At 45.7% G+C, this 26,363-nt stretch overlaps 1 protein-coding gene across 1 annotated transcript in view; it reads left to right on the top strand.

Annotated features, from left to right (window-relative positions):
• The window catches only part of mphosph6 (M-phase phosphoprotein 6), a 67,665-nt gene that overhangs the window by 29,963 nt on the left and 11,339 nt on the right, over nucleotides 1-26,363 (top strand). Inside the window, exons 3-4 of the mRNA XM_085991759.1 lie at nucleotides 19,277-19,367; nucleotides 22,831-22,928. Of these exons, the coding sequence (XP_085847885.1) occupies nucleotides 19,277-19,367; nucleotides 22,831-22,928 (189 nt within the window). The remainder of the gene's footprint in view (nucleotides 1-19,276; nucleotides 19,368-22,830; nucleotides 22,929-26,363) is intronic.

Below are 26,363 nucleotides of genomic sequence, written 5' to 3'. Positions count from 1 at the left end.
ACCTAATTGAATTTTTTGAAGCGGTAACGGAGAGCGTAGACAATGGTGATGCAGTAGATGTAATTTATCTAGATTTTCAAAAGGCCTTCGATAAGGTACCCCACAATAGCCTGATGAACCAGGTCAGAGAGTGCGGAGTCAGGGGAGTGCAAGTAGCAGAGTCGGGTAAAAGGTAGCTATTCACAGTGGCAGAAGGTGGGTAATGGTGTTACACAAAGATCAATGCTGGGGCCACTGTTGTTCACAATTTATATTAACGATTTAGACTTTGGAATCAAAAGCACAATTTCGAAATTTGCTGATGACACCAAATTGGGGAGTAATCAATACTGAGGAGGACTGCAACAAATTACAGGAGGACATTAATAAACTTGCAGAATGGTTATATAATTGGCAAATGAAGTTCAACACAGATAAATGTGAGGTATTACATTTTGGTAGGAAGAATAGGGAGGTCACTTATTACTTGGAGGGTGCGAGTCTCGGTGGGGTAGAGGAACAAAGGGATCTCGGAGTACAAATACACAAATCACTAAAAGTTGCGACACAGGTTAGTAAGGCCATAAAAAAACAAACCAAGCACTAGGGTTTATTTCTAGAGAGATAGAATTGAAAAGTAGGGAAGTTATGCTGAACCTATATCGAACCTTGGTTAGACCACACTTGGAGTACTGCATACAGTTCTGGTCGCCATATTATAAAAAGGATATAGAGGCACTGGAGAGGGTGCAGAGAAGATTTACAAGGATGATGCCTGAAATGTGAGGGTATACATATCAGGAAAGGATGAACAGGCTGGGTCTCTTTTCTCTTGAAAAAAGAAGGCTGAGAGGTGACCTAATAGAGGTTTTAAAAATTATGAAAGATTTTGAGAGAGTGGATACAGAGAGAATGTTTCCACTTGTGGGGAAGAGCATAATTACAGACCATCAATATAAGATCGTCACCAAGAAATCCAATATGGAATTCAGAAGAAACTTCTTTACCCAAAGAGCGGTGAGAATGTGGAACTCGCTACCACAGGGAGTGGTTGAAGTGAATAATATAGATGCATTTAAGGGGAGGCTAGATAAGCCTATGAGGGAGAAGGGAACAGAGGGTTATACTGATAGATTTAGATGAGGAAAGATGGGAGGAGGCTTGAGTGGAGCATAAACGCCGGCATCGAGTGGTTGGGCCGAATGGCCTGTTTCTGTGCCGTATGTCCTATGTAATCTGTGCCAATGCATGGCTTTACCAAATATCCCTGTATTAATCAAGATTAATTATAACCATTTTTGGCAAGTGAATAGTTAATTGAGGCAGTTTGAAGTTGTATGTTTTTGATGAGTGCTGAGAAACATTAAAAAAATAGTATTGATTTGTATTAGTGATGAATATTTCGTGTATTAAATAATCGACTTAGTAAACTGCTTCACTGTAAAATAGTTAACAGAAAAATTCTTAACATATTCTCGACAGTGCTATTGAATGCAATTTTGTGAGGGTCAACATGAAAGCAATACTGTGTTTTGTTATAGTAGCTAAAAACACATTGGGGGTGAAATCGGGTGCGTTAATGGGGCGCAGATGGCTTTGCGACCGGGCACGGCGCTGACATTGACTCCCGCCATATTCGGCAGGAGTTTTACAGCAGCGCTACGGCGTTGCGCCTAGATCTCCTTCGCCCGGAGATCATGACGTCATCGGCCCGTACCCAAAATTGACTTCCGCCCCCTGCAGCAGCGCCGGTCGAAAACACCGACTGATGCAGGAGGTGTGCATCGGGCGACCAGCCGCTTTGGGGGTGATGATTAAAGGCGAGGTGGCGAAGGTAAGTGGGGAAAAAAAACTTACCTTTCATGTTCTAGTATTTTTCATGGGTTCCTGCCCGTGATCGCGGCTGCCTTGGGGGTCCAGGTAAGTACTTATTTAGCGCTCCACTTCCCTCTTGTGGCACTAAAACTCAATTTCGCGGTCACCGGCGCTAAAGTTAGCGCCCTAAAATGGTCGATAACGAAGTTTTCCCCCAGCTATGTTTGTAGCTTCTAAAACCTATGCATGCAGGACTGCACACAGCAATCTATTCAGCATTCTGCTTATAAATGGACATTGCTGCTTGCTGAAATCTGCATAATCCTATACAGTATGCCTTTGTTAGTACGCAGTTTGTGTGTGGCTTCAAACTAAAATACTGGACAGAGATCCAGTTTAATTAAGGTTACATTCACAAAACCTTTGCAGTAACACTGAAGATGTTGTGTAAAGGGATTTGATGGTAGATTGCTTCTACTGTCTAACTCGGAACATCTGGTGGTTTCAGACAGGACCATCAGATCTTAGATAAGGGCGTAAATATGGTCTTCTGTAGTTTGGATCCCGAAGAGCAATGTTCAGGGCTAAGGAAGAGACATTTTCAATAATCACTGAAATGATTGGTTGTTTCTCCTGGGATAAAGTTAAGAATAATTTTAATGCCTCCAGAATTTACCAGTTTGCGCATGTATTGTAATGTCATGACATCACCACCAAAGAATCCCAACAAGCTTGGGTTGGGTTTTAGTTGTGCCAGTGTGAATGGGGCCTCCAAAACAGAAGTGAGCTTGGAAGTGTGTGCACTAAGATAAATAGTCCAACATTAGATCTAAAGCAACTTATAAAGTACAGGAAACTCTCGTTTAACCGGCACAATTCTCACTCCAAAAACTACAGCATACAGTCGTTTATAAGTTTTGTTTTACTGTTAAGTAATTAAAGAGTTATGGATTACCCTCAACTGGCAGTACTGTACTTAATCAAGCATCTTCCACCATCCATTTAACACAACATTCTGTAGGTGAGTACCCAATTATACTGCACATTTCTTGATTTTTTTATTTTTGTTTGTTAAAAATAGCCTCGGTAGCTATACCTCTCCGTTATCCGGAATTTTTTATCAACCGGCACCATCCCGGTCCCGTCGGTGCCGGATACCAAAGAGTTTCCTGTATAGTTGCATTTCAGATATCGGGAGACCGTCCTCCATAATCCAGCTCTTGGCATTTACATTGATAAATCTGACTCCCTTATCCTGGTGGCGGATTTGTAGATGCAATTTTTTGTGATCCAGGAGATGACAAACTCCAGGTTTTCAACTGTAACAGTAGCCGTATTGAAGCAGCTTTGGAGAGCTATAGTGGTAGAAGTACTAGCAGCAATTTAGTTCATCTGTGTTGGTGATCTAATTGTTTACAAAATGAGATTTTTTTTTAAGCATGTAAATGAAAGTAATATCAAGGAACTGCAGTTATCTGGGATTACAGAGGGCGTTGTCGTGTAAATGGGCCAGTTAGGAGTCTTCTATTAGGAGTTTTTTTTGTCTTGCACTACTCCTGTGAAGTGCCTTTGGGATGTTTTACTACGTTGAAGGCGCTATATAAATACAAGTTGTTGTTGAGTTGGCATTAATCCAGTTTGTGATGAACGAAGTGTTTTTTCTCATGTATTTTCAGTTGGGGATAGACAGGGAATTATGTGGATGTTTTATAGTACTAGTAAGAAATGTGTTTTCTTATCAGCATCTTTCTCTAGTTTCTTTCCTATCTCCCCTCATTCCCTTTCCGAGCTCATCTTGTCCATGAGACCTACCTCCTGCTCTCTCAACCCTATTCTCACTAAACTGCTGACCACACAAATTCCCTTCCTGACCCCCTTGCTAGCTGACATTGTAAACGGTTCCCTCTCTTCGGGCATTGTCTCCCTCCCTTTCAAATCTACCAGCATCATCCCCTCCTCAGAGAGCCCACCCATGACCCTTCTTTCCTTGCAAAGTACCGCCCCATCTCCAACTACCCTATCTTCTCAAGTCCTTGGAACATGTTGTCGCCTCCCATATCCATGCCCATCTTTTCTTCCGCTCCTCTGTGACTGTAGCGTACTATCTTTCCTCATCTTTCTTGACCACTCTGCAGCCTATGACATGGTCGACCACTCTGTCCTTATCCAGTGCCTCTCCTCCGTTGTCCAACTGAGTGGGACTGCCCTCGGTTGGTTCCACTCTTACCTATCCAGTCATATCCAGAGAATCTGCTGTAATGGCTTCTCTTGCATCCTTCAAACCTTTACCTCTGGAGTCCCCCAAGGGTCTATCCTTGGCTCCCATGGCTACATCATCCAAAGACATGATGTCAGGTTCCACGTGTACATTGATGACACCCAGCTATATCTTGCCACCACCTCTCTTGATCCCTCCACTGCCTCTGTGTTGTCAGCCTGCTTATCCAACATCCAGTCCTCAATGAGCCACAATTTCCTCCAATTAAAGGTTGAGAAGACCAAAACCATTGTCTTTACCCCTCTCCAAACTCTGTTTCCTCGCCACCGATTCCATCCCTCTCCCGACCACCCTCTCAAGCTGAACCAGACTATTCACAACCTCTGCATCCTTTTTGATCCTGAGCTGAGCTTCCGATCTCATATCGCTCCATCACAAAGACACCCTGCTTTTGCCCATTTGCTGCTGAAACCCTCATCCATGTCTTTGTTACCTCAACTATTCTAATGTTCACCTGTCCGGCCTCTCACCTTGCACTCTCTGTAAACTTGAGTTCACCAAAACTCTGCTGCCCATGTCCTAACTCGCACCATCCCGTTCACCCATCACCCATGTGCTCGCTGACCTACATTGGCTCCCGGTCCGGTAACACCTCGATTTTAAAACTCTCACCTTTGTTCTCAAATCCCTCCCTGGCTTCGCCCCTTGCTATCTCTGTAACCTCCTCCAGCCCTACAACCCTCTAAGATCTCTGCATTCCTCCAATTCTGGCCTCTTGTGCATCCCCTATTTTCAACGCTCGACCATCGGTGGCCGTATCTTCAGCTGCCTAGGACCTAAGATCTGGAATTCCCTGCCAAAACCTCTGTACCTCCAATTCTCTCTCCTCCTTTAAGACCCTCCTTAAAACCTACCTCTTTGACCAACCTCCTAATATCTCATGTGGCTCGCTGTAAGTGTTTCTCATTATGCTCCTGTAAAACGCCTTCGGGCATTTCAGTACATTAACTGTGCTACGTAAATGCATGTTGTTCAGTTCTCAATTAGTTAAAATAGGAGTAAAAATGTCTTGGCAGATGGAAGAAGTTTGCTTGAGAATAGCTTGTGTTATGTGGAATTCTAAATGGAATATATCTGCATTTCCCTAACAAGGCACATATCCCAGATCCATTACCTACAGTACAGACAGCAGTTGCCTTGTTCTTCCACATTTCTGTGGACAATGATGCAAAACCGGCTGATATTGATAAAAACATACCTGTCACCTTGGTGGATGGTTTCAATTTAGAACCTCAGTCTGATTCAGCTCATCTACTGAAACCCTCAGTCATGCCATTGTTACCTCTGGACTTGACTATTCCGATGCTTTCATCACCAGCCTCCCATCTTCCATCCCACATAAACTTGTGCTCCTCCATAACTCTGCTGGCCTACCTTAACTCGCACCAAGTGCCGTTCACCCATCACCCCTGTACTTGCTGACCTACATTGGCTCTCGGTCTGCCAGCGCCTCAATTTTAAAATCCTTTTTTTTAAATCGCTCCATGGCCTCGTCCCTGCCTATCTCTAACCTCCTCCAGCCCTGCAAGCCTTCGAGATCTCTGCGCTCCTCCAATTCTGTCATCTTGTGCATCCCCGATTTTACTCACTCCACCATTGATAGCATCTTAAAGGAGGAGAGAGAGGCAGAGAGCTTTAGAGAGGGAATTGCAGAGCTTAGGGCCGAGGCAGCTAGGCTCTGGAAATCCCCCCCCCCCCCGCCCCGAAGCTCTCTGCCTCTCTCTCCTCCTTAAGACGCTCCTTAAAACCTACCTGTCACCTGTCCTGATATCTCCTCCTGTGGCTCGGTGTCACATTTTGATTTGATAACACTCTTGTGAAGCACCTTGGGATGTTTTGCTACGTTAAAGGTGCTGTATAACTGCAAGTAGCTGTTGATGGTTCAGAAATTAATGTACCTACCTTTGTAGGTAGGGATGTGGATGTCATTGGCAAGGCTAGCATTTATTGCTCATCCCCAGTTGCCCGGAGGAGGCGGTTGTGGGCCTTCCTGAATCACTGTAGCCCGTGGTGAAAGTGCTCTCACAATATCGTTAAGTAGGAACTTCCAGGATTTTGACCAACAACAATCTTCCTATATGTCAAGTATGACTCCAGTCACTGGAGCATTTTCCCCTGATCCCCATTGACTTTAGTTTTGATAGGGTTCTTTGGTGCCACACTGTCAATTGCTGCCGTGATGGCGGAACCCATTGGTGAGCAGGGTATTGGTGAGTAATTGCTGCTTGATAGGACTCCTTCCATCACTTTGCTGATGATTGAGCATAGGCTGATTGGGTGAAAATTGGTCGGGTTTGATTTGTCCTGATTTTTGTGAACAGCACATACCTGGGCAATTTTCTAAATTGTTGGGTAGATGCCAGTGCTGTAGCTGTACTGAACAGCTTGCATAAGAGCATGACTTGTGCTGGATCACAGATCTTCAGCACTACAGCTGGGATGTTGCTGGGGCCCGTAGCCAGCGTTCTCAGCCATTACTTAATGTCATGTGGAGTGAACCGAATTAGCTGAAGACTATCATCTGTGATGGTGGGGACCTCAGGAGGCGGCTGAGAAGTTTCCCCAGATTTACCAAGCTAAGCTATGGTGTGTGGAGGACACGTATTGCTCAAAGAATAGAAAAAAAAACCCTATCTGGTCAGCAATCTCTCATTTCAGATGGAGTGCATTAGAAAATTTGAAGTAGATCAGGAAAACCGATATAATTGTATAAATGATACATTTTTGAATCCGTAAAGGAATTGTCCATCCAGCCTCCTTTATATACAATTTGTTTTTCTCTTTCCTAAACTATCTACAGGAAACTTTGTGCTATCCGGAAGTTGAATGTCCGGCAACTTTGATCTAACAGCAGAAATCAGCAGCCGTTTTGGTTAGGTGTTTTTTTTCTGCTTTTCACAGGCAGGCTCTGGAAAGCGTCTTTGTCGCTTAGCAGCAGCTTCAGAGACACTTCCAAACTACTGGGCCGAGTGTTTACAAGCTGTTGCTGAGCAACAGTGTTTGTGGTCAGACACGGCAGGCTCTAGAAAGCGTCTCTGTATCTTAGCAACAGCTTCAGAGACGCTTCCAAGCCACGGGCCGAGTGTTTACAAGCTGTTGCTGAGCAACAGTGTTTGTGGTCAGATACTGCGATGAAAAGCTCCTATCTGATAACATTGACGCTGGTCTAGCCGGAGCTTTTAAAGAAAACGGCAGGGTGCCGGATAGCACAAAGTTTCCTGTACATCAATGTGTTTGGTGCCTATAGAGAAAATTGCAACATTATGATAAAAATCGATAGCTGTGGAAGTTGCCGTACAGCACGTCTTCCTGTAATATAAATGCAACATGTTTTTTCAATATGTTTATTCCAAAAAAACTTTACTTCCAATAGCCCAAAGGCATGAATGCAAGTTCACCAGTTGGCATTTGCATCTGATAAGGTTAGCTGGATAAAGCTAAATGACTTCAGTTTCTGAAATGTAGCCAGGGCACTGGAACCATAGAATGAGAATGGGGATTGAGGCAGAAGTATTAGAGGGGAGAAGCAGGTTGAAAATGATTAGATAGTAATGAGTTAATAATGAGTCAGTTTTTCTTCCGTGAATGAAATCCGAAAGTTCAAATAGCATCTCCTGTTACATTTGGGGTACATACTATTCAGCTGGGAAGGGGGGCATAATTGACTTGAAACACTGGGGAATAAGGTCAGGAACAGTGCGCCTATACAGATGGGTGATCAGTACAACAAAAAAGAATAGAAAAGCATTGCATAATTTGAACAAAGCCAACTCTATGCACAATTATATATTTACATTCTGTATCCCTTATTTTTCAGTCAGCCTAGCAGATGGTCTATTTCCCTCGCAGTCTGTAAATCTTGCCCAATGCTCCAACTCCATTTGCACTCATTATTTCCTTTATTCATTTCAGTCTCGAATCTTGATCCCAGTGTTGATTGTTAGTTATTTTTAGATAGATTTTCCCAAATTAAATAAGTATCACACTCATATGGTAATGCCTTTGTATATTGTCAAAAACACATTGTATAACCTGATTTGTCAAAATGCCTAGCAGTAATTCCATTATAGTAATATCATCCAGGAGTTTGGATAATGTTCTGGACTCGAGAGGAAAGTGCAGACACTTTGTAAGCATTGTCAGCTCGCCAAGACTGAATTACTGCCATGTATTCATTCCCTAGTATCTTATCTTTTCAATTATGCATATTTATATATTACTAGCAGGGGGTGCCCGGCGTTGCCAGGGCAATTTTGGGCGGCACGGTGTCCGTGCCAGTGTCTGTCCCCTGTCATTGAGCTCCGTAGGGGATCGCGCGGTTGACGGCCGGCAGCTGGAGTTGGCGCGGCGGTTGAGTGTCTGGGGCCTAGCGCTTGAGGCCCGGCCGGGCTGTAGGGGCGAGACGGAGCCGAGCTGAGCTCACCCGCGGGTGGCGCGGTTGACGGTCTGCCGCTGCCGATGACCCGCCTGCTGTGTGGAAACTCACCTGCAGCTGCTGGAGTGGCAATGTGGGGGTCTGTTTGGCTGGTGGTGTCCCTGTGGGGATGAAAAAAATGGCGGCGAAGTTTAGGGAGACTGGAGGATTAGGTCCCGCCCGTGACGCACCGATTGGTCAACGATGAAGTGAGTGAACTGTAGGATTGGTCAAGCAGCACGTCAGTCAACGCTAATGAGAGGTATGATTGGTCAACCGCTAATGAGTAGATTTTTGAGTATTTTTGAACGTTTTTTGTACACTGTCGAAACAATTTTTGTGTGACGAAAAAGTAAATACGCCTACGAGAGTACCCTAACGATAAGCTTTCTTTCGATATAACATATGTGTAGGTACGCTGTATAACTTTTGATTGTATAGCCGGACAGACAAAATGCAACGTACCGTTTTATATATAGAAGCTGGAGTGCCCGGCGGTGCCGAGGCTTTTTTGAGGGCATGTTGTTGTTGGAAGAGAGAGAGAGAGCGACTGGGGGGGAAGAGAGAGAGCGACTGGGGGGAAGAGAGAGAGAGCGACTGGGGGGAAGAGAGAGAGCGACTGGGGGGGAAGAGAGAGAGCGACTGGGGGGAAGAGAGAGAGAGCGACTGGGGGGAAGAGAGAGAGCGACTGGGGGGGAAGAGAGAGAGCAACTGGGGGGAAGAGAGAGAGAGCGAGCGACTGGGGGGGAAGAGAGAGAGCGACTGGGGGGGAAGAGAGAGAGCGACTGGGGGGGAAGAGAGAGAGCGACTGGGGGGGAAGAGAGAGCGCGACTGGGGGCAAGAGAGAGCGCGACTGGGGGCAAGAGAGAGCGCGAGTGGGGGCAAGAGAGAGCGCGAGTGGGGGCAAGAGAGAGCGCGAGTGGGGGCAAGAGAGCGCGCGAGTGGGGGCAAGAGAGCGCGCGAGTGGGGGCAAGAGAGCGCGCGAGTGGGGGCAAGAGAGCGCGCGAGTGGGGGCAAGAGAGAGCGCGAGTGGGGGCAAGAGGGCGGGCGAGTGGGGGCAAGAGAGCGGGGGAGGGGAGTGGGGGGCGGGAGGGGTGGGAGGGGGGGTGTGGAGGGGGAGGGGGTGTGTGGGGGGTGGTGGGAAGGGTAAGTGGGGGGAAGGAGGGGGGAAGGGAGAAAGGGAGGGAGGGGGGGAGTCAGCAGACCCTCTCCCCTCTGCCAGCGATGGCTCCGCGGAGCTCCGTGCCGCCCCACGCACTGACATGGCCCAGCCGAGCGCAGCGCCCTGGTCAGCCCGAGCCCCGCCTCCCGATCCCCGCCCCACGCCCTCCCAAGCCCCATTGCCGGGGTTACCCTTCCCGCTCTCCCGAGCCCCGGCCTCCCAAGCACCGGCCCCCCACCCGAGCCGCGGGGGCGAAGGAGAGAGAGAGCCGCCGCTCCTCCAGTCGATGTGTTGCGGGCCGACCCCTGATGAGCGCCCGATCAGCTGAGCCCGAGCCCCGCGGTGACCGCAACTCACCTCCCGCCCGCCAGCCTTTACCAAGATGGCGGCGATCACAGGGCGGGCCAAGCGGGAGGGGCGGTGCCGAGCTCGGGCGTGGCTGGGCAACAGAGGCCCAGGCTTCCAGGCCTGGAAAAACGGTGAAAGGTAGGAAAATTATAGATGTTAGAGAAAAGATTGACAAATGAATTAACTTTTTTTTAAACATAATTTGTGTTTTAAAAGCAACTTTTTTTTTGTGCTGGAAATGTAGATTTGAAAAGAAACACGCAGAAAGCGGGAAAAAGAAACAAAGAGTTTGGAATCAAGATGGCGGCCACTCACCTTGGTTCAGAATGATTAGGCCCGCCCACACACGCACCGATTGGTCAACCGTCAGGTCACTGAAGTGTAGGATTGGTCAATCGTCCTGTCACTCGACTCTAGGACGGCCCGCCCGCACGCGCGACGAACCCGCCCCCGTGACGCAGCGATTGGTCGACCGTCGGGTCGCTCAACTGTACGATTGGTCGACCTTCACGTCACTCGATGCTAATAAGCGGAATTTTGAATAATGAGCGGATAAAGAGTGGAATTTTGAACGTTTTTTGGATACGCAATTTTTGTCCGACCGAAAAGTAAATACGCTTATGACCGTTCCGGCGTAAGCTTTCTTTTGATGTAACGCACGTGTAGGTACGCTCTATAACTTTGGAGTGTATAGCCGGACAGACAGAAGGACAGAAGTACCGCTTTTATATATAGACTAGCTGGAGTGCCCGGCGGTGCCGAGGCTTTTTTGAGGGCATGTTGTTGTTGGAAGAGAGAGAGAGAGCGACTGGGGGGAAGAGAGAGAGAGCGACTGGGGGGAAGAGAGAGAGAGCGACTGGGGGGAAGAGAGAGAGAGAGCGACTGGGGGGAAGAGAGAGAGCGACTGGGGGGAAGAGAGAGAGCGACTGGGGGGAAGAGAGAGAGCGACGGGGGGGAAGAGAGAGAGCGACTGGGGGGAAGAGAGAGCGACTGGGGGGAAGAGAGAGAGCGACTGGGGGGAAGAGAGAGAGCGAGTGGGGGCGAGAGAGAGAGAGCGAATGGGGGCGAGAGAGAGCGAGTGGGGGCGAGAGAGAGAGAGCGAGTGGGGGCGAGAGAGCGAGTGGGGGCGAGAGAGAGCGCGAGTGGGGGCGAGAGAGAGCGCGAGTGGGGGCGAGAGAGAGAGCGCGAGTGGGGGCGAGAGAGAGCGCGAGTGGGGGCGAGAGAGAGCGCGAGTGGGGGCGAGAGAGAGCGCGAGTGGGGGCGAGAGAGAGCGCGAGTGGGGGCGAGAGAGAGAGCGAGTGGGGGCGAGAGAGAGAGCGAGTGGGGGCGAGAGAGAGAGCGAGTGGGGGCGAGAGAGAGAGCGAGTGGGGGCGAGAGAGAGCGAGTGGGGGCGAGAGAGAGCGCGAGTGGGGGCGAGAGAGAGAGCGCGAGTGGGGGCGAGAGAGAGAGAGCGAGTGGGGGCGAGAGAGAGAGCGAGTGGGGGCGAGTGGGGGCGAGAGAGAGAGCGAGTGGGGGCGAGAGAGAGCGAGTGGGGGCGAGAGAGAGCGAGTGGGGGCGAGAGAGAGCGAGTGGAGGCGAGAGAGCGAGTGGGGGCGAGAGAGAGCGAGTGGGGGCGAGAGAGAGAGCGAGTGGGGGCGAGAGAGAGCGAGTGGGGGCGAGAGAGAGAGCGAGTGGGGGCGAGAGAGAGAGCGAGTGGGGGCGAGAGAGAGAGCGAGTGGGGGCGAGAGAGAGAGCGAGTGGGGGCGAGAGAGAGAGCGAGTGGGGGCGAGAGAGAGAGCGAGTGGGGGCGAGAGAGAGAGCGAGTGGGGGCGAGAGAGAGAGCGAGTGGGGGCGAGAGAGAGAGCGAGTGGGGGCGAGAGAGAGAGCGAGTGGGGGCGAGAGAGAGAGCGAGTGGGGGCGAGAGAGAGAGCGAGTGGGGGCGAGAGAGAGAGCGAGTGGGGGCGAGAGAGAGAGCGAGTGGGGGCGAGAGAGAGAGCGAGTGGGGGCGAGAGAGAGAGCGAGTGGGGGCGAGAGAGAGAGCGAGTGGGGGCGAGAGAGAGAGCGAGTGGGGGCGAGAGAGAGCGAGTGGGGGCGAGAGAGAGAGCGAGTGGGGGCGAGAGAGAGAGCGCGAGTGAGGGGAAGTGGGGAGAGGAGGGGGGGCGGTGTGTGGGGGGTGGGAAGGGTGTGGGGGGAAGGGAGGGGGGGAGCCAGCAGACCCTCTCCCCTCTGCCAGCGATGGCTCTGCGGAGCTCCGTGCCGTCCCACGCACTGACATGGCCCAGCCGAGCGCAGCGCCCCGGTCAGCCCGAGCCCCGCCTCCCGCCCTCCCGAGCCCCCCCTCCCGAGCCCCGCCCCACACCCTCCCGAGCCCCGGCCCCCCGCCCGAGCCGTGGGGGGGGAAGGAGAGAGAGAGCCGCCGCTCTTCCGGTCGATGTGTTGCGGGCCGACCCCTGATGAGCGCCCGATCAGCTGAGCCCGAGCCCCGTGGTGACCGCAACTCACCTCCCGCTAGGCTCCCTCCCGCCCCGCCAGCCTTTGCCAAAATGGCGGCGATGGCTACGCTCGGCCCAGTCCCGCGCCGCCAGCCTTTACCAAGATGGCGGCGATCGCGGGCGGGGCGGTGCCTAGCTCGTGTGTGGCTGGGCAACAGAGGCCCAGGCTTCCAGGCCTGCAAAAACGGTGAAAAGTAGGAAAATTATAGAGGTTAGAGAAAAGATTGACAAATTAATTAACTTTTTTTAAAAACAATTTATGTTTTAAAAGCAACTTTTTTTTTGCTGGAAATCTAGATTTGAAAAGAAACACGCAGAAAGTGGGGGGAAAAAAATAAATTTACAAATCAAGATGGCTGACACCTCAGTTCAGAATGATAAGGCCCGCCCACACACATTGGTCAACCGTCAGGTCACTGAACTGTAGGATTGGTCAATCATCACGTCACTCAACTCTAGGATGGCCCGCCCGCACACACAATGAACCCGCCCCCACTCGATGCTAATGAGCGGAATTTTGAACGTTTTTTGGATACCGTCGGCACAATTTTTGTCTGACCAAAAAGTAAATACGCCTACAAGAGTCCCCTAATGATGAGCTTTCTTTTGATATAACATATGTGTAGATACGCTCTATAACTTTTGATTGTATAGCTGGAGAGACAGACAGAGAGACATACTGTTTTTTTATATATATAGATGTGGAATTTAAGAATTCTATTTACTTGTTTTGAAAAAAAATTATTTTGCTTGCCAGCAAAAATATAATGATGATCAGTGTTCCCCATGTAGTTGATGTCTAACAATGTTTGCATTGAAAGATCAACCGTTATGACATAATCACAGCAAGATTATCAAGTAATAATCAGTTTATTACTGGGAAATAACATTCATTGTATTATAATGTGATCATTGTGGCATAGCACAAATCATTTAAGATCTCCTTATCCAGTATAAAATGTGCACTGTGCTTCATCCAAATAAACTAGAAATGTTTCAGGCTGTTGGCAAATATTTATTTATTTATATATATACTTTAAAAATCACATTTTAAATCTCAGATTTTCTCCATTATCCAGTCTATATGCATTGTCAGTGTTCTGTGTGTACTGTGCACTGCAGTTGTATGATTGTAATTGGTGGTTAAATTGGGTATTAATCAGGACTTCGGCTAATGCAAGAGTTCATGGTTGAGTTGCTCCATTTTAAAATCTCGACTTGCATCAAGGAGCTACCCTGTTTCGGATTCACCATGCTATAGTCACCGTAGAGGGTGGTGCTTACTGCTACAGAAATCAAGGCTCTCCTTGGCTGCGTGGTATAATGATCTATATGTTTTTTAACAAGTTTACAAAAATGCCAAATTCATAATTTTAACATTCTTTCGGCAGTGCTTGCTCAAATTCTGTGTTGAGGTAAATGTTGATAACACCAAAGGTATTCTTTTCAGTTCATAGCAGCACCTACTTGCCTCTGGCTCCAGTTCCATCAACCACTCTGGATCTTCATTCAGTGGTATACAATCTTAGCATGCTGCTTACCTCTCGGCTGATCTGTTTACCCACCTCCAGTCTATCACCAAGACTGTATTTTTCCACCTCTTGGACGTTGCTATTTGCGCTTTTACCTCTCTCCCTCTGCTCTTAATCCTAACCCATTCTTAAGGATTGAATTCCCGGATACTTTTTAAAAATTCGGTTATGGGATCTGGGCGTCGCTGGCAAAGCCAGCATTTATTGCCCATCCCTAGTTGCTCTTGAGAAGGTGGTGGTGAGCCGCCTTCTTGAACCGCTGCAGTCCGTGTGGTGAAGGTACTCCCATAGTGCTGTTAGGGAGGGAGTTCCAGGATTTTGACCCAGCGACGATGAAGGATCAGTGATATACTTCTAAGTCAGGATGGTGTGAGACTTGGAGGGGAACTTGGAGGTGGTGGTGTTCCCATACGCCTGCTGCCCTTGTCCTAGGTGGAAGAAGTCGCGGGTTTGGGAGGTGCTGGCCAGTATCTCCTCTTCCACCCATCACGAACTTCAGTGAGTCCAGAACTCTGCATCCTGAGTCCTCTCGTACACAAAGTCTCACACACCCAATCCCTTCCCATTGTCACCAAGCTCCGTTAGCTCTTCCTCATCAAGATCCTCATCTTTCATCTCCTTCCACAGCCTTGCTTCACCTGAACTGAACAATATTTTCCAGTTATATGTGCCAGTCCACATACTCCAGCTCTAGAACCAAATAAGTTTAAGCAGAGAAGCACATTTGGCCAATAGTGTCTTCGCTAGAGCAATCCAAAAACTAATCCCACTGTTCTGGTTTCTCCCCATGGCTTTGTATCATGCTCTGCCTCAGATATTTATCCAATTTTCCTTTAAAAGATTCAATGGTTTCTGCTTTTGGCAAAACAGTCCATGCTTGAACAATTCTGTGAAGAAATATTTCTGAACCTTTCTCTTCACTTTCTTCAGAATTTTAAATCAATGACCCCATGTCATTGTTTCCCCAACCAGAGGAAAGACTTTCCCAGCGGTTGACAGCATTCTGGCTGTGCCTGCCGATGGGGCTGCTCTGCTTTGGCTTGTTGGCTATGTATGCCTCCTTCATGCTGCCCTAGCCCTGAACTCACATCTTTCTCCAGTTTCTCTCCGATCTCCCCTCATGACATCTCCGTGCTCATCTTGTCCATGAGACCCCCTTTCCGCTCCTTTGACCCGATTCCCACCAAACTGCTGACCACCCAGCTTCCTTTTCTGGCTCCCATGTTAGCTGATATTGTTAACGGTTCTCTCTCCTTAGGTACTGTCCCCCTCTCCCTCAAATCTGTTGTCATCACCCCTCTCAAAAAACCAACCCTTCACCCCTCCGTCCTTGCAAACTACCGCCCCATCTCCAACCTCCCTTTCCTCTCAAGTCCTTGAACATGTTGTCGCCTCCCAAATCCATGCCCATCTTTCCCGCAACTCCATGTTTGAATCCCTCCAATCAGGGTTCCGCCCTTACCACAGTACCAAAACTGCTCTCCTCAAAGTCACAAATGACATCCTTTGTGACTGTGACAAAGGTAAACTATCCCTCCTCGTCCTTTTTGACTTGTCTGCAGCCTTTGAAACGGTTGGCCACTCCATCCTTCTCCAACACCATCCAGCTGGGTGGGACTGCACTCGCCTGGTTCCATTCTTAACTATCTAATTGTAGCCAGAGAATCACCTGCAATGGCTTCTCTTCCCTCCACGGTCTCTAAATTGTCAGACTGATTATCTGACATCCAGTTCTGGATGAGCAGAAATTTTTTCCAATTAAATATTGGGAAGACCGAAGCCATTGTTTTCGATCCCTAGCCACTGACTCCATCCCTCTCCCTAACATCTGTCTGAGGCTGAACCACACTGTTCGCAACCTTGGTGTCATATTTGACCTGGAAATGAGCTTCCGACCATATATCCGCGGCGTAACTAAGACCGCCTATTTCCACCTCCGTAACGTCACCCGTCTCCGCCCTTGCCTCAGATCATCCGCTGCTGAAACCCTCATCCATGCCTTTGTTACCTCTAGACTTGACTATTCCAATGAACTCCTGGTTGGCCTCCCGCATTCTACCCTACGTAAATGTGAGGTGATCCAAAACTTGGCTGCCAGTGTCCTAACTCGCACCAAGTCCTGTTCACCCATCACCCCTGTGCTCGCTGGCCTACATTGGCTCCCGGTTAAGCAATACTTCAATTTCAAAATTCTCATCCTTGTTTTCAAATCCCTCCATGGCCTCGCCTCTCCCTATCTCTAATCTCCTCCAGCCCCACAACTCCCCCCCCCCCCCCCCCCCCCCCGGCCAAGATATCTGAACTCCTCTAATTCTGCCCTCTTGAGCATCCCTGATTATAATCGTTCAACCATTGGTGGCCATGCCTTCTGTTGCCAAGGCCCTAAGTTCTGGAATTCCCCCCTAAACCTCTCCCCCTCAGTACCTCTCTTTCCTCCTTTAAGAAGCTCCTTAAAACCTACCTCTTCCTGCCCTAATTTCTCCTTATGTGGCTCGATGTCACTTTTTGTCTTATAATACTCTTGTGAAGCGCCTTGGGACGTTTTACTACGTTAAAGGTGCTATATAAATACAAGTTGTTGTTGTTGAAAGCTTGCAAATTCGCCTTGCTTTCCACCCTGGGCAGCCTGTTCCTTCTGGGCAGCCTGGCCCTCCTGCACGGGCCTTGGAACCAGCTGCACCAGCTCTTCTCCCACAACCACCTTCAGCGCGACCTACCTGGGCTCGCTCCTTGCCACCCTGTACTGCGCCCTGGTGCTGCAAAGCACTACCGTGACCGCCACCTTCCAGCTCCTCATCCTCGCTACATCATCAGCTCCGACCCGGGGATGCGACCAGTCTCCGATTTGTTGGTAGCCTCTTCACCTTGGCCTTCAAGTGGACCATCAGCGAGACCTTGCCCGGGTGATGGAGTGCAAGGGCTCTGGCGGAAAGAACAGAAATTCCTGGTGGGAATTGTCAGTCGTGGCTCAGTTGGTAGCACTCTTGCCTCATGAGTCAGAAGGTTGTGGGTTCAGTTCCCACTTCAGAGACTTGAACACAAAATCTAGGCTGACACTTCAGTGCAGCAGTGAGGGAGTGCTGCACTGTCGGAGGTGCCATCTTTTGGAGGAGACAATAAACCGAGGCCCCATCTGCCCTCTGAGGTGGACGTAAAAGACCCCATGGCACTATTTCGAAGAAGAGCAGGGAAGTTCTCCCCAGTGTCCTGGCCAATATTTATCCCTCAACCAACACCTAGAAATGGATTATCTGGTCATTATCGCATTGCTGTTTGTGGGAACTTGCTATGTGCAACTTTGTTGAAATGTGGGAAATGCAGCAACCGTGATTACACTTCAAAAAGTATTTTATTGGCTGTAAAGCGCTTTGGGATGTCCTGAAGTTGTGAAAGGCGCTATATAAATGCAAGTCTTTCTTCACTCTATCCAAACTTTAGAATTTTAAAATCTCAATAAATTTTCTCTTGGCCTTCTCTGCTCCAATAGATATAGACCTAGTATTTCAAGTCTCTCATAACTAGTTTCCTGTCGCTGCTATCATTCTGGAGAATTTACGCCGTGTGGATTTAATGTCCTTTCTATATAATGCACCCAAAACTATGTACCATACTCTAACTGTGGCCTAACCAATGTTTTGTATAAATTCATCAGTACTTTTTTGCTCTTGTACTCTAAGCCCCTATTTATAAAATCCAATTTTCTGTTGACCTTTTTATGGCTTTATCTACTTGCATTTGCACTTTCAGGGAATTATTAAAATATATAAATGAAAATGTCAACACTGATGTCCCAATCACTCCTGCTGATGTTATACTCCACACTCTTCTGGCCTCTCGCACCTCAAGATTACTAGTTGCACTCCCGGTTCACTAGTGCATAAAGACCAGTCTTTCAGTCCTGTAGCCTAGCTGTTTGGAAGTCTCTGCCAAGACCACTCTCTTCTATAATGAAAACACAAAATGTTGGAAATACTCAGCAGGTCAGGCAGCATCTGTGGAGAGAGAAACAGAGTTAAAGTTTCAGGTCGATGACCTTTTTTCAGAACTGGAAAAAGTTAGAGGCAAAGGTGGGCACGGAGGGGAGGAAAGCACAAAAGGGAAGGTCTGTGCTCGGGTGGAAGGCGGGAGAGATTAAATGACAAAAGGGATGATAGTACAAAGTAAAAGGAGATAGTACATTACCATCTCCTTTTGCTTTCTGTCTCACTCCTTTTAACTTTTCCAATGTACTGCTTTCCCTCTTGGGTAAGAGATGCTATCTAAATACATGTGGTGGTGTTGACAATATTTTTACATTAAATCACTTGATGTTACATCACTGTCCTTTTGATGCTATTGGCCATTTATTTCTTTTCAGCTACCTGCTGACGTAATAGAGACTGCTCACTGACATTAATTAGTGGAAAATAATGAAACTTTCTTTGTTTGCAAGCTCCACGTTCAGTCACTTCTAGTATTTAGCCCAAGGATCTGGTAATAGCCATAAAAATCTGATAATTGCAACAGCGATCCTGTCTGTCCTGTTTTGTCTTATGTTAGCTGCAGATTAGTATGGAAAAGATAATGCCGTCACACCATGGACTGAATAATTTTAGTTGTCAAAAGTAGCATCATAACTTTTCTTGCATTATATTTGAAAATGTTTTGTAGAGTTCACTTATTGTCTCTAACTATTAATGACTAGGTATTCTATATATAGGCAATTTATAAATTCTGTAAATCATAAATTCATTTTTCAGAACCAATGTAGAAACCGATATTTTATTGCATCATTGTATATTTGGCATGTCATTCATAAAGAAATGCAAATGCTTTATAATTTCATGGTTTTGGAATATATAATTTACAAAGTAATAAACTGTATGACAGATAATACATCTCCTTGGCCTTGCACAGTGTGCATGAGAATGATTAATGAATAGCCCAATTACATTAGTATTTATTAAAAAAATATCTGCCAGTCTAGGTTATTTTATTAATTTTTGTTATAATTTAGGAAGGTAAAAACTAAAATTGGTAAAGTGATGGATGTTAAACTTTAGATGTTGAAACTGTCTTTTTTTATCAGCGCAAGAAAATTATATGTTTGAGCATCAGAATAAAAAGTCTTGAGTAATACGCACAACATTTCTGTGCAGAAGCAATGTGTAACTTTTCAGACAGCCTGTTATGGCACAATCAGAATTTCGTCCATTGAATAACCTAAGTGTTGCTCTTTCAAAACTCTCAAATATTTTCCTTATTAGCTAATTCCGCCAATCTGTTAATTTGTTTCAGGAGTCATATTATTGAAGAAAAGAGCTTTGTGCCATGTGAAGACTTGCTGTTTGGCCGCATGTCCTTTAAAGGTTTTAACCCAGAGATAGAGGTATGTTTTTACAGGAAATCCAGTTTTGTGTTTTGATTTCCAATAACCTTTTGCGTGCTGAAGGACTTTATCATCACTTTCGTACAACTGAATACAATGAATTTCTGTAAATTTCAAGTATTGAATGTTACAAAGTTAAGTTCGGCAAATGCTATGAAATAGACATTGCTGAATACATAGTATGCTTGAAATCTTTTAAGTCAGCATTTCAAATTCTTTATGATGCTGCTCCAAATTGTTCAGGTAGGATGGACGGGAGGAACTGCTTCAGGAAATGTGATTTCTAGACCTTGTTAGAACCATAATGTCAGTGGAAATGTTCACACCTGTTGTACAGAATGGGTTAGGGAATTAAAATCAGCAATGACCGCTCTGTTTTACTCTGCAATATTCAGTACTGTGTCGGATTAAAGTAGAATCCACTATTACTCCAGGATGATCTGGGAATAGTAAGAGAATTTGGCTGCGGAGATGTAGAAAATGATTGCTTGCGGTGGTCAAACCAGCTCTGATGATGAATGACCAAAACACGTGCTTCAAGCAGAGATGCGAGTTGCACTGGGAACACAGTGCATGTGGAAGATGGCAAGAGATTTGGTGGGGACAGGGGCACCAATGTATAGGTAATGCTTAACCCGTGAAAATCATTTATTAGGACGTAGTGTGCTCCGTTTTGGGTGCCTTACTTTAGGACGATGTCCAGGCCATGGAGTAATGCAGGAGAGCTTCACTAAGGTGATACCGGGGATGAGAGGCTTTAGTTATGCGGAGAGGTGAAAGAAACGGCCACCTTTTTCATTAGAACAAAAAAGGTTAAGAGATCTGATAGCAGTGTTCAAAATTATGATGGGTTTGGTGAGGTAAATCAGGGAAACAAACATTTCCCCACTGGTCAATGAGGCAGTACTTTGTGAGTATAAATTTAAGATCATAATCACAAAGAATGAAAGGAGAGCTTAGGAGAACTTTATTTTTTTTTACACAGGAATGTTAGGACATGGAATGTACTACAGAAACAATGCTGTAAGCTGAATCCATAGTAATAGCTTTTGAAAGTGACGTGGATAAACATTTGAAAACATTAAGTTTGGATGGGTATGGGGTAAGGGCGGGGGAATTGCATTGCTCATTTAGAGAGCCAGCACAGACATGATGGGCTGAATGGCTGCCTCCTGCGCTGTAAAATTCTATGATTCCATGAAGGGAGTTTAGGAGAACTCTTTTCACCAGAGGGTGGTGGGGTCTGAAACTCACTGCCTGAAAGGGTGGTAGAGGCAGGAAACCCGCATCGCATTTAAAAAGTTCTTGGACATGCGCTTGAAGTGTCGTAATCTACAGGGCTACGGACCAAGAGCTGGAAAGTGGGATTAGGCTGGATAGCTCTTTTTCGGCCGTCACAGACACAATGGGGTGAATGACCTCCTCTGCTGTAAATTTCTACAGAAAGCAGAAGGAAGGGAGCTACTGAGCAGGCCTACAAAGGTGGAGATAATGTGGTGGAGGGCCAGAGGAGAGCGGTTGCGAGTTAAAGCAGGTGCTGATGAAGGAACAGGAAGGAGGGGTGTTTTTTCCAACAGCAGCAGGTGAGCTTAGTGGAGGTAGGAGGGGAAAATGCATGGTGAGGGAGTATTAGAGATAGCCTTGTCAGTGAGCAAGATCTTGGAGGTGATGAGGCTTGCACAATGGCAAGATTTGAGGTTGTGTTAGTGAAGGAGTTGATGTGCAGGGTGAAAGTCAGTGTAAAGTCAAAAAAGAGACAGGAAGACAATTTGCAAGTTGAAAGCGCCACGGATTACTCGGTGCAAAAGAGCAGGTGTGAAGGAGAGACTAGAAGTAAGAAGAGGGTGCAGTAATTGCAGATGGGAGATTTAAACCAAAGGCTTTATTTTAAATGAAAAAATAATTGGTAGAAAGAATGAGGAGAGGACACATAAACAAAATGGTACAATCCTGAAGGGGGTGCACGAACAGAGAGACTTGGGGTATGTGTGCACAAATAGTTGAAGGTGACAGGGCAGGTTGCGAAAGCAGTTAAAAAGGCTTACAGGATTCTGAGCTTCATAAATAGAGGTATAGAATACAAAAGTTTGGAAATTATGATGAACCTGTATAGAACACTGGTTCGGCCCCAACTGGAGTACTGTGTCCAATTCTGGGCACCACGCTTTAGGAAGGATGTGAAGGCCTTAGAGAGGGTGCAGAAAAGATTTACGAGAATGATTCCAGGAATGAGGGACTTCAGTTATGTTGATAGACTGGAGAAGCTGGTGTTGTTCTCCTTGGAGCAGAGAAGATTGAGAGGAGACTTGATAGAATTGTTCAAAATCATGAGGGTTCTGGACAGAGTAGATAGAGGGAAACTTTTCCCATTGGCAGAAGGGTCGAGAACCAGGGGACACAGATTTAAGGTGATTGGCAAAAGAACTAAAGGCGACATGAGGAAAAACTTTTTAATACAGCGAGAGGTTAGGATCTGGAATGCACTGCCTGAAAGGGCGGTGGAGGCAGATGCAATCACTGCTTTCAAAAGGGAATTGGATAAGTACCTGAAGGAAAGAAATTTGCAGGTCTGCGGGGAAAGGGTGGGGGAGTGGGACTAGCTGAAGTGCTTTTGCAGAGAGCCGGCACAGGCTCGACGAGCCGAATGGCCGCCTTCCCTGCTGTAACCATTGTATGATTCTATGAAAGTGTGTTTGTAATGTTGCTACTGTTTTCGCCAAACACGCTTTCCATTAATGTTGTATACTTTTATAAAACTGGACTTGTGTACTTAGTACCAAAAATACAAGGGTTGTAACTGCAATACATATGTGGCACCCACTATAAACGGAAGCCATACTGCAGATGACATGAAACCTAATTTGTGTGTCTGGCCTGGTCTAAAATCATCCAAGTGCCATACCTACATGTGTGAAAGAAATTTTAGAGTAAATAGTGGTTATCATACTCAATTGCAAACTCAGAGGCCATGTTTCACATCCCAACATTGTCACTTCTGAATTTGAAATTGAATTCAATAAATCTGGTAATATGTGAACCAGCTGCTGGTTGTTGTAAAAACTCAACTAGTTCACTAATGTCCTCCAGAATGCCCAGTCTGGTCTACATGCAACTTCAGTCTTGCACTGTGGTTTATTACTAATGTCATCTGAAGAGGCCTAGCAAGCCACTCGGATGTAAAAACAATTAGTATGAATCGGGCAATCTTGATTATTGACTGAAACTTGTCAGTACTGCACACTCCTAAGAACAAATAATTTAAAAAAAAGCATCCTATTCATTTCAATATGTCCTGCAAGTACTAACAAATTGCAAATCTCAGCAGCTAAGCCTCTATTGGTTTTAAATTCAGAACGTAAATCATAACAGAAATATGAGTTATTTTCAAGACAACCTAAAATAATCGCATTTGGCAAAATGTCCAAATAATAGAGTTAATACATAAGCATTGCCTTTATTCCAGAAACTAGTTGCACAGATGTATTCCCAGAATGAAAATGAAGAGCCTGAAGAAGAGGCTAAGATGGAAGTAGATATTTCAGATGTAGAAATGGCTAAGAGGTAAGCTACTATATCCAAGAGGTGTGGTTCTACATATTGGGCTGAATTCATCTATCAGACATGGAATACAGAATGTATTTAATATCTCAAAGTTAAAGATGCAGTACATATTTCAAGGCAAATGATGGATGTTATAGTAGCAACAGCTTTTGAGGTGTTGCAGTATATCATTTAAAAGTGGTCTTTTTTTCTCCCATTACAATAATGAAGCATGAAAATAATGCTGGAGTTTCAACAGAAAAGGATTAGTGAACCAGTGAACTGTAACTGGAGTAAGTGATCCCAAATTTAGGGAAAAGATTAGGATTAATAGATTCATTGGTGCAGTCAGTCTGATATTAAACAGTTACACTGTAGAAAATAATTGTATACTATGAGATCCATTCTTCAGCTTATGATTGCTATCTCTATCTCTCACACACAATCTCTCAATCTTGCTTTTTTGGTACAGAAGTAGTACCATGTCTGAAGAATGTCAAAAGCCTTGGATCACCATTATGCACAATTGTTTGTTTTTTCTTGCCAGTTTTTCCCCCTTTCCTCCTTGCTGGAATTACATAGGCATCACATACCCCCCAGTATCTAGTCCATGTGGCAATTATTCCTCTGTGAGCCTAGGCAGTGAGTATCGGCAGATTGTGTAACCATGGAGGGGATTTCCCCTCCCAGCCATGTCAGATCCTGCCTTCACCTGTAGATGTGGAAATGGCTAGGAGGTAAGAATCAGTAATGGGAACTCCGACTGATTTTTTTTTTCCTTCCCTAACCCAGGAGTGCTGAGACCAGTTGGTGCACACTTACTGTCATTCTAGGCGAGACCAGCTAAGTGAGCATGCACTGGTGATTGAACCTGGGAACCTCTAAGTCTATAAAGCTCAGCTATTTACTGAATAAACTCACTGAGCCACTGAGGAGGCTCGATTACTTGTACTACTGTCCATTTCGAAAACTTCAAATTGTTTCACGGACTAGGTTAAATATGATTATCTAATGGACAGACCCAGTATTATTGTGCATTGGTCGCTTTCACTTCTGTGTCTTAACTGTCCATGGGATGAAGATCACAATTAGTGTGAATTGTCTATATTTTTCAGGTATTATAATTTAGAAAGTAATGTTATAGTTAATTCACTTCCCACCCCAACCTCATTCTGCTTATAATGAGTCCCTTTTCCATTCTTCAGACATTGTGCTTTTTTTTGAAAATGGGCAACCCCTTGAGTTTGCTCTCTTGGAGGAAGTAATGTATTATTTCAGTACCTTTTGAATTGAGCAGTTTTCTGAGAGATTTCCTCTAATCGTCCTGCGTTTCTTTGAAAAATGGGAATGCTTAAAAAAAACTAAAAGTCAAGTGAGCATTCTGTCTTTTAATTTAAGTCCCCCCCCCCCATGGTCTTAGTTCAGATTACCATAAAAATTATATTCCTATTTGCATGATGAGAATCTAATTCTTTATGGTCCTTATGCTAGGTGACAATCCTAATCAGTTCAACTGTATGTTAAAAATGTTAAAAAGACAAATCTAAAGGCACTGTATCTGAATGCACAAAGCATTTGCAATAAGGTAGACGAATTAACAGCGCAAATAGATGTAAATGGATATGATATAATTGTGATTACAGAGACATGGCTGCAGGGTGACCAAGGCTGGAAACTGAATATCCAAGGATATTCGATATTTAGGAAGGACAGGGGAAAAGGAGGTGGGGTGGCGTTGTTAGTAAAGGATGAAATCAAAGCAATAGTGAGAAAGGATATTGGCTCAGAAAATAAAGATGTAGAATCAGTCTGGGTGGAGCTAAGAAGCGCCAAGGGACAGAAAACATTGGTGGGAGTTGTCTATAGGCCTCCAAACAGTAGCGGTAATGTAGGGGATGGCATCAAACAGGAAATTAGAGATGCACGTAACAAGGGTACTACAGTAATCATGGGTGACTTTAATCTACATATAGACTGGCCAAACCAAATTAGCAGTAATACTGTGGAGGATGAATTCCTGGAGTGTGTATGAGATGGTTTTTTAGACCAGTATGTTGAGGAGCCAACTAGGGAACAGGCTATCCTAGATTGGGTATTGTGCAATGAGAAGGGGTTAATTAATAATCTTGTTGTGCAGGGTCCTTTAGGGAAGAGTGACCATAACATGATAGAATTCTTCATTAAGATGGAAAGTGAAGAAGTCCAATCCGAAACTAGGGTCCTAAATCTAAACAAAGGAAACTATGAAGGTATGAAGAGTGAGTTGGCTATGATAGATTGGGGAGCTTCATTAAAAGGCATGACAGTGGATAGGCAATGACTAACATTTAAGGAATGAATGCATGAATTGCAACAGTTATACATTCCTTTCTGGCGCAAAAACACAAAAGGAAAAGCGGCAGAACCATGGCTAACAAAAGAAATTAAGGATAGTATTAGATCCAAAGAGGAGTCATATAAAGTTGCCAGAAAAAGCCTGAGAATTGGGAGAAGTTTAGAGTTAAGCAAAAAAGGACCAAGAGAGCGATTAAGAGGCGAGAAATAGAGTATGAGAGTAAACTTGCAAGGAACATAAAAGCGGATTTTTAAAGCTTCTACAAGTATGTAAAAAGAAAAAGATTAGTGAAGACAAATGTAGGTCCCTTACAGTCAGAAATGGGAGAATTTATAATGGGGAACAAGGAAATGGCAGAGCAATTAAACAAATACTTTGGTTCTGTCTTCACAGGAGAGGACACAGATAACTTCCCAGAAATGCTAGGGAACCAAGGGTCTAATGAGAAGGAAAAATTAAAGGAAATTAGTATTAGTGAAAAAGTAGTGCTGGAGAAATTAATGGGACTGAAAGCCGATAAATCCCCAAGGCCTGATAATCTGCATCCCAGAGTACTAAAAGAGGTAGCCATGGAAATAGTGGATTGGTTGTCATCTTCCAAAATTCTATAGATTATGGAACAGTTCCTGCAGATTGGAGGGTGGCAAATGTAACCTCACTATTTAAAAAAGGAGGGAGAGAGAAAACAGGGAACTACAGACCGGTTAGCCTAACATCAGTAGTAGGGAAAACGCTAGAGTCTATTATAAAGGATGTGATAACAGGACACTTAGAAAATATCAATGAGATTTAGACAAAGTCAACATTTATTTATGAAAGGGAAATCGTGTTTGACAAACCTACTGGAGTTTTTTGAGGATGTAACTGGTAGAATAGATAAAGGAGAACCAGTGGATGTGGTGTATTTGGATTTTCAGAAGGCCTTTGATAAAATCCCACATAAGAGGTTAGTGTGCAAAATTAAAGCACATAGGATTGGGGGTAGTATACTGGCATGGATTGAAAATTGGTTAACAGACAGGAAACCGAGAGTAGTAATAAATGGGTCTTTTTCGGGGTGGCAGGCGGTGACTAGTGGGGTACCGCATAGATCAGTGCTTGGGCCCCAGCTATTCACTATA

The sequence above is a fragment of the Somniosus microcephalus genome, chromosome 6 (genome assembly GCF_052327205.1).
Source record: "Somniosus microcephalus isolate GS21.2 chromosome 6, FLI_Smic_1.0, whole genome shotgun sequence".
Lineage (NCBI taxonomy): Eukaryota > Metazoa > Chordata > Chondrichthyes > Squaliformes > Somniosidae > Somniosus > Somniosus microcephalus.
The sequence above is the reverse complement of the archived record's forward strand: the minus strand, read 5'-3'. Positions and strand labels throughout refer to the sequence as shown.